General features: G+C 45.0%; 1 protein-coding gene across 1 annotated transcript in view; it reads left to right on the plus strand.

Annotated features, from left to right (window-relative positions):
• TMEM170B (transmembrane protein 170B) overlaps positions 1-11759 on the plus strand; it is a 267443-nt gene extending 255684 nt beyond the window's left edge. The window contains exon 3 of the mRNA XM_069620505.1: positions 7556-11759. Coding sequence (XP_069476606.1) covers positions 7556-7686 — 131 coding nt within the window. The 3' untranslated portion in view covers positions 7687-11759. The remainder of the gene's footprint in view (positions 1-7555) is intronic.
• Positions 11760-13247: the final 1488 nt, after the last annotated feature.

Here is a 13247-nt window from a genome sequence, read left to right on the forward strand (position 1 = left end):
AGACACGTGTTTCTGACCATTGGGCATCGTCATTGAGTTGCAGCGCACTAGGCACCTGGAAGCAGGGTGTTCAGGTGCCAAACTCAAAATGGGAGAAACACTCAACCAGGAATGAATAAAAGCCACAGTAGCCCGTCATATGTGCTGCCCCCCACTCAGAGTGTGGCCTTTTTAGCTCTCAGTTCCTTTCACAGAGGGGAACATCCATTTGCATATTGGTCTGGTCCCAACCAGAGGGGCCTTACAGCACCAAAATGGTAGGCAATTTCCTCTGGCCACCAAAGAGACATATTTCTGCCTGTTGGGCCTCATCATGGACTTGCTACGGACTCTCTAGCCAATGGAGAGCTTTAAGATTAAACCTGCAAAAGAGGAAGAGGTTAAGCACATGCAGATGCTTCTGTTTCCCACACAGCTGAGCTCCCCTCTTGTGATATCCCTAAATATCTATTGGATATGAAGCCTTTGGCAATATCTCTTTCCTGGCTTCTGAGACTTACTGATCACCAGTTTATGATGCCACATTGTTGGCAAGTCCTAAACCTGTTCAGCAGAGACGTGCCTGGCATTTTAGCGCTTGGCTGCCTTTGTGGCCGGAAGCAGACTGATATGCTAATGGGGCTTTCTCCTCTGTGAAGGTCACAGTGATCTATAACGTGGTTGCGGACCCAGCACAAACGACCATCCTTAAGAGCCTCTGTTGGCTTCCATTAAAAGGGCGGGTTCAATTAAACGCTTCCTATTGTACAAAGTGCTGCAAAATCAGGCCCAAGGTTCCTTCAAACCAGGGTGACGAAATACAATGAGATCAGCAAGCACAAGTATTCAAAGAGCAGGGTGCCAGATCTCATTTATGCAGAATGTCATCTGCCAGAACCCCCTGTCTGTAAACATGCAGCCTCTGGGTACAGAGGGTAGAAGCTGCCCTCTAAAGGCATCACATACCAAAGGGGGTGGAGGGAGAGCAGAGAGCGATGAGCACGAAGCAGCGAATAAAGACTATGCCAAATGGGGAGGTGCAGAACGACTGAGGAGGTGGCGGGTGACCAAAGGAGAAGTACTGAGGAGTTGGTGCACAACCCCCGTAGCATAAGATGGGGCAACTACCATGAAAGAGCCCGCAGCATAGCATAGTGGTGCTTGACATATGAAACAGAAGTTAGGAAGAATTGCACATTGGTAGTTGTGGTGTTTCAAAGGCCCATCGCAAGTGTGCTGGCAAGTGTAAGAGGACCAAGAAGAGTTAAATTTGAGAGTTGGGATTCTTACACCCCAAGTGCAGAGTGCAAAGGTACTGACTGGCACAAGAGAACCGATACGAATTGCATGTTGGAGCTGTGTTTCTAACGCTCCCAGGACAGATCACGGAGGCCCTGACAAGTGAAGGCGAACCAAGAAGGGTTGCATTTTGGAAGATGAGGTTTTCACACTTTTGGAGCAGAGCACAGGGACATTGACAAGTGGGACCAAGAAGAATTGTCTGGAGTTGTGGTTCTAACACGTCAACAATATAGCCCAGAGGTGCTGACAAATGCAAGACCGCCTAGAAGAGTTGCTTGTTGGGAGCTGTAGGTCAACACTTTAAAACCTTAGAACTGTGGCACTGAAAACCGATAAAGATCCAAGTGGAGTTGCATGCTGGGAGTTGAGATTCTCACAACCCCTGATCATAGCACAGTGGCGATGTCAGCCAAAAGCAAACTGGAAGGACTGCATGTCGTGCGTCAAAGTACTAACAATCTAAGATCAGTGCTGTTGGCACTGGCCAACAAACGACACCCATAATATTGTATTTTGGGAGCTTTGGTTCAAGCACAATAAGACCAGTGTACATTGATGCTGACAAATGACAGAGAACCAGGCAAGCCAAAGAATTGCAAAAGAACCAAAAGACTTTAATACTGGGCATTGTGCTTCTAAAACTCAGTGATAGTGGCGTTGATGAGCACGAAAGAACCTAGAGAACTGTATGCTGGGAACTGTGGTTCTATGGCATAGCGATTGTACCACAAGCGCTCTAAAAAAATTGCAAAAAAATTCTAAGAACTATGAAAAAAAGCCTCTTATCACCTCTAGAGACCAAAGCTGAGATACAGAGTATCTTTCAGTACTCCAACGCCTTAGAGTAATAGTGGTGCCTGGAGTCCGTTTGAAGAATCAGCCACGTGTAATTTTAAATATGTAAAAAATAGAGTTGGTTGTATTACCTTATAATTGCGCCTTCAGTTGTCTATAGATTGATTAAGCTTTACGTAATGAGGCGGAGACACAATAAAACTGAGATTCTTTGTTTATTCAGTATATTGTTGGCTTCACAATGAATTGTCATGATGCCTACCTCCAAGGAGCCAGGTCCGACCCAGCAACCCCAGAGGCAGGCATCATTTCCTCCATGGGAGTGCCAGCGGGCCCAAGCTGGGGCCCTTTGGACGCAGTCCTGGCGCCTTAGGCGCCAGGCTCACATCATTTCCCCCAGGGGAGTGCCAGCGGGCCCAAGCTGGGGCCCTTTGGACGCAGTCCTGACGCCTTAGGCGCTGGGCTCAAAAAGCTAGACATGTGTTCAAGTGTTTTAATGTGCACTTACCTGATGCAGACCCTGCTGCTACATCCAGGCCCTCTTGAGGCCTGAATGGAACTACTTTACCTGTGGGACTACTTTCCACCCGGGTGTGGTCAGGGAAGGATACATACCTGATCGGTGGAAGGATACACACTCGGAACTTCTTCCAAAGCTATTTAAACCACACCCGATCAGCAACTCACGCTTCGCGTTGTTCTGCTCCTCGCAGCTGGACGCTCACCGTGTCAGCTCCTGCATCTGGACCTCAGCCACGCCTGTCAGTATCCTGGGTCACCTGCAAAGTGAGACAAAAGACCTTACCTGCTAAATCAGCACCACGGAGACATCACACCGACGATCCTGAAAAGGAAGACATCATTTTTAAAAGCATTTCGCTACGATCGCTGCAGCGCTGCATTTCACTCACCTATCCTGGACACCTCCATCTTCAGCAGCGATCATCCGGATCCACAGCCACTTCCCAGAGCCTAGAGAGAAAAAGACAAGAACAAGGTGAGAAAAGGAAAGGAATAGGAAAAGCTCAGTTTCCTTCTAAGACTTACCTGTTGGGTCATTCCCATTTGCGGCTTCCAGGCATTTTCCGGACCCCGGCCCCTATGGGGAAAAAAGACAAAGACATTGAATGAGCGAATGCAAAGACATTACCCGAGCGCTCATCCAGAACCTACCTGTCATTTACTGGAACTGCACGTTTCACTTCGGGTCGGCGCCATATCTCCGGCATTCCGAACCCCGGCCCCTAAGAGGAAAAAGACATAAGCATTAGCGCTTGCTGCAACAAGACAATGAACATTATTACTAAGCTTGGACTTTAGAACTTGCAGCAGAACTTTTACAGCGCCTTACCTGAATAGTCAAGCTTACCTGAACTCCCATCAATCCTCAATCCAGTGAAGTAACTGGGTTTCAACGCGCCCCTGCATCAGAAACAGGATGGAGAGCTCATCCTTCTTGACCCTAAGGTGAGACTTCACGGGGAATCGTGGAAGGGTATCGTGGAGGGCTGGAGGAGAGTGGGAGGCTTGAGCATAACTCAGTCAGTAGGTAATACTCCCTTTTCACGCACAGGGGAATAGTCCTGCGAGCCAGAGAAGCCAGAGTAGAGGGGCCCTTCCTGTCCATCTTCAGGGTCCTGCGCTTCACCATTGAAGAAGCACCAGCACTCGAAGCCAGACCTGCACCTCCGTGGGAATCAGGTGAGCGTTACATGAATTTCCACTTTTCTTGTATATAAGATATATTGTTGACTTCACAATAGGTATCTATTTGTGGTGCTCTTGTTAATGAGAATCCTTTAATGTCCTTGTTGGGGTTTTGATTCTAAGCAGTACTTTCGACAGTCTTTCATGGGTTTCGACTTGTCTTGTATATTTAGATATATTGTTGATTTCACAATAGCTATCAATTTGTGGTGCTCTTGTTAATGAGAGTCCTTTGATGTCCTTGTTAAGGTTTTGATCCTTGGCAATACTTTAGACAGTCTTTCAGTGAGCTTATAGATCCTTGATGGCTTTTGAGAGTTAATTTCCTGATCATGTATCTCATTTGGATTGTTGCTTCATGTTGTTTATTCCCTCACATGAATCATATTGTATGTTCCCTCTGCTTTGAACTGTGTTGCTTCCTTGGGCAGATGATAGCATTGGATGTGGCAATTATTGATGGCTTTATTTTGTTTGTGCCCTCATTTGGATTGTTGCTTCATGTTGTTTATTCCCTCACATGAATCATATTGTATGTTCCCTATGTTACTTCATGTTGTTTATTCCCTCACATGAATCATATTGTATGTTCCCTCGACACGTGTTTCCCCAGTATTTATATGCTGGTTCTTCAGGAGGGTTAAGAAGATAAGCCGCTGGGTGATTTTTGATACTAGTTAGGCAACCTATAGGGGAAAAGTTAGCAAAAGAAAAGATAAAGCGGATCAGTATGGAGAACTGGAAAAGATGAGCAAATGTATTGTGCTCCGCTATCAAAAGTGGCAGTAGGGGTTGTAAAATGTAAACACATGTGGCTGAACAGTTACGATGACAGGGCAATCTTTTCAGGGTGGTGCTCAATCTAAACATATAGTTTGCCAAATGGGCTAATTGCATATATTCCAAAAGAAATTTATGATCAAGTTAGACATTGTTAATGTTAGGGCATGGCCTACGTTAAGATTGCTTGGCATAAATACCTATTAAAGAGCACTAGTTAGAAGCGAAAAAACATGGTTGGGCTCGGTTGCGTATCTGAAGTACTAATTAAGCTTACCTCACCGGGTATTGAGGCTGCTTAACTTGATGTGCATCTTCCCGTGTTTGGCACTGATTACTGTGTAAGTGTCTATAGCTGTTCTAATGTCCACTGGTGATGGGTGCCTGAAATAAAGCATATCATCAACAGTAAAAGAGTGGACCTTTTTAATAGACACCACCGCTTGGGAGCGGCGTTTAAAATGACAAAAAGTTTTAAGATACATGAAGGGAGGCAGTAACAGCCTCGAGCTTACCTTAATGGTGTAGTTCGATAGGATTGTATAAGTGGCATTCGGTGTGATAGCCGGATTTCCAAAGGAACGCGCTGCTGTGATAGTGCTTCCGCGTTATAAACTAAATAGTACGTGATGAAATCGAGCAGCGCAAGCGTGTTATTTTGTGGCGCTATGATTGGTTGTCAGATAGCAGCGTGCGGGGTGCCATCTTGAATAGGGATATTGCGTGCACAGACTACGGTCTTCTAGTATTACTTTTATTTTAGTTGTGGCGTCTGACGTGTTTAGATTATGCATATTCACTAAAGTATGTATTTAGAAATGAAGGTGTGAGTTACAAAAAACCGAAGCGTGCGGTTATCGCCAAGGTTAGAAAGTGGATTGCTCTATGGTGCGTAGGCCATGTCAGAGAGCATGATCAAGAAATTAACTCTCAAAAGCCATCAAGGATCTATAAGCTCACTGAAAGACTGCCTAAAGTATTGCCAAGAATCAAAACCTTAACAAGGACATCAAAGGACTCTCATTAACAAGAGCACCACAAATAGATACCTATTGTGAAGTCAACAATATATCTTATATACAAGAAAAGTGGAAATTCATTGTGAAGCCAACAATATACTGAATAAACAAAGAATCTCAGTTTTATTGTGTCTCCGCCTCATTACGTAAAGCTTAATCAATCTATAGACAACTGAAGGCGCAATTATAAGGTAATACAACCAACTCTATTTTTTATTCCTTTCAGCATTGGGTAACCTCAATGCAGTACTACCTTGCAGCCACAGTTCCGCCCACCAGAAAACTATATTAGCTTACACCTTTGAGCACGCTTTGAGATTGCCAATAGGTTGCATTTCTTTCTCAATAAAATATGTGTCTACTTTTATCATTTCTGGTCATCATTTTGTGAACTTGTTAGACTGTTTTGCAAAGAGTTACGCCTTTCTGTGCTGGCACAGACTGGCTAATATATAATGGAATGGAAGGTGCCCACAGCTTTGCAAATAGTCGTGAGAAATAAAAGCATTCCACGTGTCACTTTCTGGTGTCTGTTGTGATTGTCCCTAGGCTTGATATAGTAGGCCTAGGCTTGGGTCTCTTGCTTGCTATGCCCAGGGAATCAATGTCCCCCTGCTGATGAGGCCCAGCAGGACTGAAACATTCCTAGGTGGCTTGTGTACTCCTTTAAAGGTTTTATTTATTTATATATATATATATATATACATACCCTTCCAGCTTGGACTAGACTGCGCCTTTTGTTGGCGGGACAAAGACTGATTTGCATATGGCTGATCCCCTTCGTTGAAGGCCCATGTGGGATAAAAATGATTAAGCTGGCTAGAACAATTTGGATTAATTCAGTGCTTTCATTCAAATCATCACTTTTTGATTTCTGTTATTACATCAAAACTGACCACAAGAGTTCAAGAAGCCCTGGTAGGGGGCCACAAATATCATGCAGCATTGCAAATGGCCCAAAACATAAGATAACACATTATAATCGGCAAAAACATCCATATTAATCATGTCCCATTTTTTGCTATAGGCTACATCTTTTTTACTGGACTGTACAGTCTACCCATTAAACATTGATCTGGAAAATGAGTGGTTGCTGCTCCAATGGAAATACCCCACAGGCAGAGCCCACTGCCCATCGACACCTGGTGGTGCACATCTCATTTGCTTGGGAAGATGCTCCAGGCAAACGCTGCCCGAGCCTGGCACATTTGGCGTTGCAGTGCAGTGCCAGTATTGGCAGATAAAACCCCATCCAGAATAAAATCAGCAAATAAATGGTGTTTTCGTTGGTATTTTGGTTGGAGAATCTGTGTTGCCTGGCGTGATGCCTTGTCCAGGTAGAAAGAGTTTACTTTGTGCTACCTCTCCAACCCACCTCCCCCATCCCCACCAGCAGCGGCCCCACATTAGGTGTACCAACTGAGCAAGGAAGCCTGGTGAATTGGGACTTCAAGGTCCTAGGACAGGGGTCTGCAACGTTTGGCTCTCCAGATGTTCTGGACTACAATTCATATCATACCTACCAAGCACAGTCAATGGCTAGAGATCATTGGGGTTGCAGTCCAAAACATCTCGAGGGCCACAGTTTGCAGGCCCCTGTCGTGGGGTAGGCATGTGTTTCCTTCTTCACTGGCATACGGATGCCATGATTTTTCCTGGCATGGCAACTATCGGTAGGCTTTTAACTAGCATTTACTGTCGGCCCTGGACAGCCAGCAGAGTACTCTATAGGAATTTAACCATTTTAGCTAGCAAGCCAGTATTAGTAGATGATAAACCTGAAGAGTCCCTGTTAGAAAGAAGAACTAAGATGTATAGTGGCATGAGCCGTTTAGGTAGCGCTGCTGTTGGAAACAACCGTGAGTTGCCGAAGCTGTATTTGAAACTATCTTGCAATGCCTTGATCGATTTGTTTGTTTGTAGAACTATTTAACCGAAATATTGTTCTGACTTTGCAATTCTTGTGATTTCAGGTGCAGCAGTGGCGGGCATCTACCGAGTGGCGGGGAAGAACATGGCTCCCTTGGAGGCACTGGTATTTGGGGTTGGACAAACTGTGCTCACAATCATCATCTCCTTCTCACGGATTCTTGCCACGCTCTGAGGCTTCGCCCCAGGGCGGCTTCCTCCTACTTATAGGGCGGGGGAGCTCCGACCATGGACAAAGGCTATCCTGAAGCCACCTGCAGACTTGGATTTGTGCAAGCAAAATGGTGCGGGTTGGCTGGGCACACCCGCGTGCAATGTTTACAGGCGACGGACGCCCTGCGGGGTGGCAGCAGACTGCCCCCGTGCTACCCGATCTGTTGCACTAACATACTGCTCTGCACCTGATGTGCCTCAAGAGACGGGCAAGGTGGGGTCCTTCTCGTTGAAGCTGTAAGATGGAGCACTTTAGCGAGCTGCCGACCTGATTCTGATCTGCTGAACACGAGAGCCAACTCGCAAATGTGTATGTGATGATTTACAGGGACATTTGTGACTCAGTATTATATGTGCCAAACCTGAAGGCTATTGTGTTCCTTTTTAACATTTTGGTTTGACCTAGTGCACTAGTAAGAACATGCTATATGCAACCAGGCCTAGGATACCCTAGAGACGTGTCATCCGCTTGGATGTTTGTTTGTGCTGTGGCTGGTCAGGCCCACAGGGAATGCCGGAAACCATGCCAGTCAGCATTTCATTGAAAGTTAACCGCTTGAACTACTACTGTGCCGAGGAGGCATGTCATCCGGGGCTGCTGCGTAAGCCCTGAATTTGGTCCAAGAATGGCCTTTTGCGTGCTCAGCATGTGTGTGATGGATAGATGATGTAGTGTGGTGTCTGGACGAAAGAAAAGGCAATGCTGATCGCTCCAGGAGAAAATGAGCAGTTTGCGCAGCTGCTCCCTCCTGCCTTCAGCGTTAGCTCCCCCTTCATTGCCCCCCACCCCCCCCGGACCCCCGCATGGGAGGTGAAATATCACCAGTGTTTTGTTTGGCTGAGTTCTAGTAGGCATATATTCCTGAAAAACAGCGGTATGCAGATTTGATTCTCCACCGGTGAAGCGCACACAGAAATCGAGTTCTCATGTGAGCAGCTCTAGAAAAGTATCTGAATCCGGGTCTAAGATTTGTCTCGCCCCCCATTACGGGGGTGCCTGAAGTAAGGCTTACAAGTCAGCTCTGAAGCATACCTTTCCTGCCCCTTCCAGACATGCAGTCCTATGAATTCTTCTATGCAGAGTTCAAACGTGTACTCCATGCCCAGGATTTCTGAGCCATGTTCTCCTGCTCACTGCAACCACAGCAAATCCACGTTTCCACATTTATGTGGCACGGCTTTACTGTTTGCTGGATTTGATTGGCTCTACAGGGAGGGCATCCAATATTAGCAGCTTTCTGTTGTTGCACATTTTTCACACAGTTGTAAAGGGGTGCAGGGGTCTGGTCTGCGTGTTGCTGCTTAAACGCGTTTCAGTCAAAGAAACGGTGCAGGTTTAAAAACAGCAACACAGAATCCTGCTGCAGCGGGGATCACTTTATTGGGCTATCGCCATGTTCTTGTCTGCTAGCTTTGAAGGCCTCATGAATCCCTTCCTCAGGCATACACAAGTTTGTGTTTTTTGCTATTTTTAGCTTTAAAAAAAACCTGTACTTAATTCGAAGCGAATAATCCTGTATCTGAGGAGCAGTGAATGTTGCCAGCGATAGCAAAGAACAAGCACAACAGCATTAAAGACACCAGTTGCAAGATGAGGTGGATTATTTGCTGCTGGAAAGACATTCTTCTGCCTTCTGATTTGGAAGGGTTAAAACTGAGCAGGCGCAATGATGACCTCTCATCTCAATGGCATTGACTGATAGAACCTGCAAGGCTGCCACTGAAAGACAAGCTTATTCATAAATGCCATCTACCAGGCAGCAGCCATTTATTTACAATGAAAACAACTTCCTCTTCATGCCTTCATACTGATTAATTAACTTCTTGTGTTCTGCACCATCGGGTCCATAATATTTGCAGGCAGGATTGCGAAAGAGCTTTTCTAAACCAGTTCTTTAGACTCTTTTTTGGTGCCAACGGGTAAAAACTTTGTGTAAGACAGACCAGGTGCCATTGACACCAACACCGACTCTATCCTTTAATGACCTTTGAACGCTTTGGCATCTCTTGGAATATAGTTTGAAATATGCCACTCTTTCCTTTGGGTATCTAGCTTCAGATGTTGCCGATAGGTTTGATCTATTTTACTTTGTAACTATTTCCCTTCTCACATCTACCATAGTTTATTTTCTTGGTTTTAGCAAAAAACGTGTTCTACTAATGCATGTTTTGCTTTTTGAAAATGATTTTAGAGAAACAAATGTTTCAACTTTCTCACATCGCCAAAGTTTGGAGTCTTGTCTAGCTTTATACAGAAGTGTTTTTGCCAGATTGCATATCTGATTAGTCGAAAGAGTAGTGCTCATTGCATCATTGCTGGTAGGGTGTGTGTCCCTAGCCCTTGCCTGCATAACTACAACGAGCCGGGCTGTTATGATTCATCAGATGTGTGTAAGAGGCAACTGCATTCTGAATCAAACCAATCCCTTTCCTGGCCATCATTTGTCATAGGATAATCTTCTTGCCACCATATCTTTGCCTAGGTAGTTGTCTTTTCAATGCACATTGGAACCTGCCATATGAACTTCTACATTTAAGAGAGCGTTACATGTCGCAGATATTACATGCTTTTGGCAGTTTTCCAATTCTTGAATGCAAAGGTTGTCCATTGATGAATGCTCTCGTAACACTGTGGCATGTGAGTTCTGCATCTGATCCCTGCTCCGCACCAGGTAGCAAACAATCCAGACAGCCACATTTGCCTGAGCGAGAGCATGATAACTGTGATGATTTCAAGGGGAGATTAGCAGTTGAATTGGACCTGAAAGATGTAGATCACTGGTGATATAATCATAAAGTCTGGAGACATGGATCCATTTCTCTTTACAAGTAGTTGTTTCTCACTGGGGCAGGTTCAGGAATTCACTGACAGAAATTCAAGAGCACAGGATCTAAATTTTATGGACCCCGAAGCTCCCAACTATAGTAGCTGTTCCTGTTCTTCTGCTTTTATGAGAACCTGCTCTGTCGAAATATTGTAGATCCCGGCTACCATTTTTCTTCACCCGTCAAGCGCATTTACGAAGGGCAATGCCCCTGATAATGGCCCCATCATCCTCTGAAGCTCCCAGCTGCCATATTCAGTGACTGTGCCCTCAATTGTAGGATAAACAAACCCTTCCGAACTCTCTCCTCTTTTGCCCCTTAAAAACTAAAATTACTTTTCCAAATACGACTTCATCTGTGAAATCTTTATGGAGCCTTATGCGCTTCTGAGTCTAACAACTTTTGAGGTGCAAAGCTCCCTCACCCCTGTTACCTGGGGATTCATTGTTAAACAGTCATAGCCTTATCTACACACACACATGTTTACACATCCAATGACTAATATCTTGATGGCTATTTTAATGGAGGATACATTCCTCTGATCAGTTTCCTTCCCATATTTGGACTGGAAAGTTTCAGAAAATGCATAAGGTGCAGTCCTAAAAATAAAGCCCTGTCACATGCAGGTTTAAATGATACCCTTTGTGCGGGACCAAGCCTGATTTGCATATGGTCCTTCCCCTTTTTGTAATGGCTTGGCAGACAAAGAGCAATGGTCTGGGGTTTTCCCAGAGCAATGCGAGAGGTTAAGATTAATTCTACACTTTCCAGCCATCACCTCTTTTGTTTTTCTGTAGTCACCCCAAGTGGGACGGGTATTCCCAGACAGTGGCCAATACAGTGGCCAAGAGCCCCTAGCTACCCCTCACTGAGGAGGCCCAACGAAGCTCATACATGTCTGGGGATGCTTGTGATCTCATGCAGAAGGGATGTGACCAAGCAGTTAGGGCTGGACTGCCCCTTTTGGGTTGGGACCAAGCCTGATTTGTAATGGCTTGGCAGGCGAAGAGCGATGGTCTGGAGGGTTGCAGAGCAATGCCAGAGGTTAAGATTAATTCTAAACCTTCCAGCCGTCACTTATTTTGTTTTTCTTTTTTTTTAATATTATAAATGTACCTTTTCTTTTCCCCTGTAAGTAAGGTATTGTATTGGATTGCAAACAGCTCTTTCCCTATCACCCTATATCTATATATATTTGTGTGTATATATATATATATATATATCTCTCTAAAGGAAAACACTTTAGTTGAAGTGCAGTTAAGGTGAGTAAACTTAACGCAACAAAACCCTTGAAATTCAGCACATTGGGAAACTCAGGACCTCACGCGTTCCCATTGGTCTTCCCCGTAATGCCATATCCCCCACAATGCATTCCAGCACTCCCCCCCCCCCATGCCCACTTCCCCTCTTCTCGCTGCACTTGCAAGTTCTGAATACTCACAAGGGTAATAGACTTAGTGTATAAGCTTCTAACAAATGCACAATAAATAAATAGATGCCATTTTGTATGGCATTGTGAATTCTTTCTCTTATAATATATATATGCTCTTGGGCTTTGCAACAGGATCTCGCTGAGTTAAGCCGGTCCTGAGTTTCCCAATGGGCTGAATTTCAAGGGTTTTGTTGCGTTAGGTTTTCTCACCTTAACTGCTCTTCAAATAAAGTTTTTTCATTGAATTTCAAGGATTTTGCTATATCATAGTTTTTTTCTGATGCCCACTGTATATTTTGTGGCACCACTGGCCATGGCCTTCGGCCGTGCCCACTGTATATTTTCCAGCACTACTGTATATTTCGCAGCGCCACTGGCCATGGCCTTTGGCTGTGCCCATTGTATATTTTAAAACACTAACTGCCTACTAACCATGACCTTAGACCATGGCCACGGCCTTTGGCCGTACGCGCTGTGTTTTTGAAATCATTCCCTGCTCAGTAGCCTTGGTATTTGGCCATGACCAGTGGCCCACAGCCTTTGGGCATCCCCACACTCTATTTTACTCAACACTATGGCCTTTGGCCGTGCTTACTCTCTATTTTACAACACTAACAGGCCACTGGACCTGGCCCTCAGCCATGCCCACTTTATATTTTTACAACACTACTAGGCCTTCAGCCCTTTAAAATGCTACCAAGTCACTGGCTATGGCCTTTGGCCATGGGCAGTGATTTTTCACCCCTGATGTCACTGAAGCTGTAAATATATATATACATCTTCAAAAAAGATATATTTTTTTCTATAACCGCAGGTACATTGCAATGAACTCCAGATCCTTGGTTATTTTTAGTCCTTATACCTGAGGTTATCGGGACAAATGCCTAAAACAAATTTTTCCCTACCCCCCTAGGCCCTCACCAAATGCCCCGCTCATGTGTGCCTGCATGGCCTCCTCTCCTCCTCTGCCCTCTTCCATTCACCCCCACAACACTCGTAGTTTCTGTGCGGCAGTTTCAGTTGAAATGTTGTGTAGTCATGGTTATACCCAAGGGTATATGAAAAATGTCTGAGCCTTGTGTTGCAAACTAGGTCCCTAGCCCCCCTCTAACTACCAAATTTCACTTGGTAACCTTTTGCCCCCACCCACATCTAGCCCGGTGGCATGTGCATGTCTTTTGACCTGCAAATGGGTTTTTTTTCTGCGTTTTATTTTCCGATACCATGGGGTATAACAGCGGCTATCACTCGCATTGAGGGGGAAA

The sequence above is a fragment of the Ambystoma mexicanum genome, chromosome 5q, assembly GCF_040938575.1.
Source record: "Ambystoma mexicanum isolate Mex_15411 chromosome 5q, UKY_AmexF1_1, whole genome shotgun sequence".
NCBI lineage: Eukaryota > Metazoa > Chordata > Amphibia > Caudata > Ambystomatidae > Ambystoma > Ambystoma mexicanum.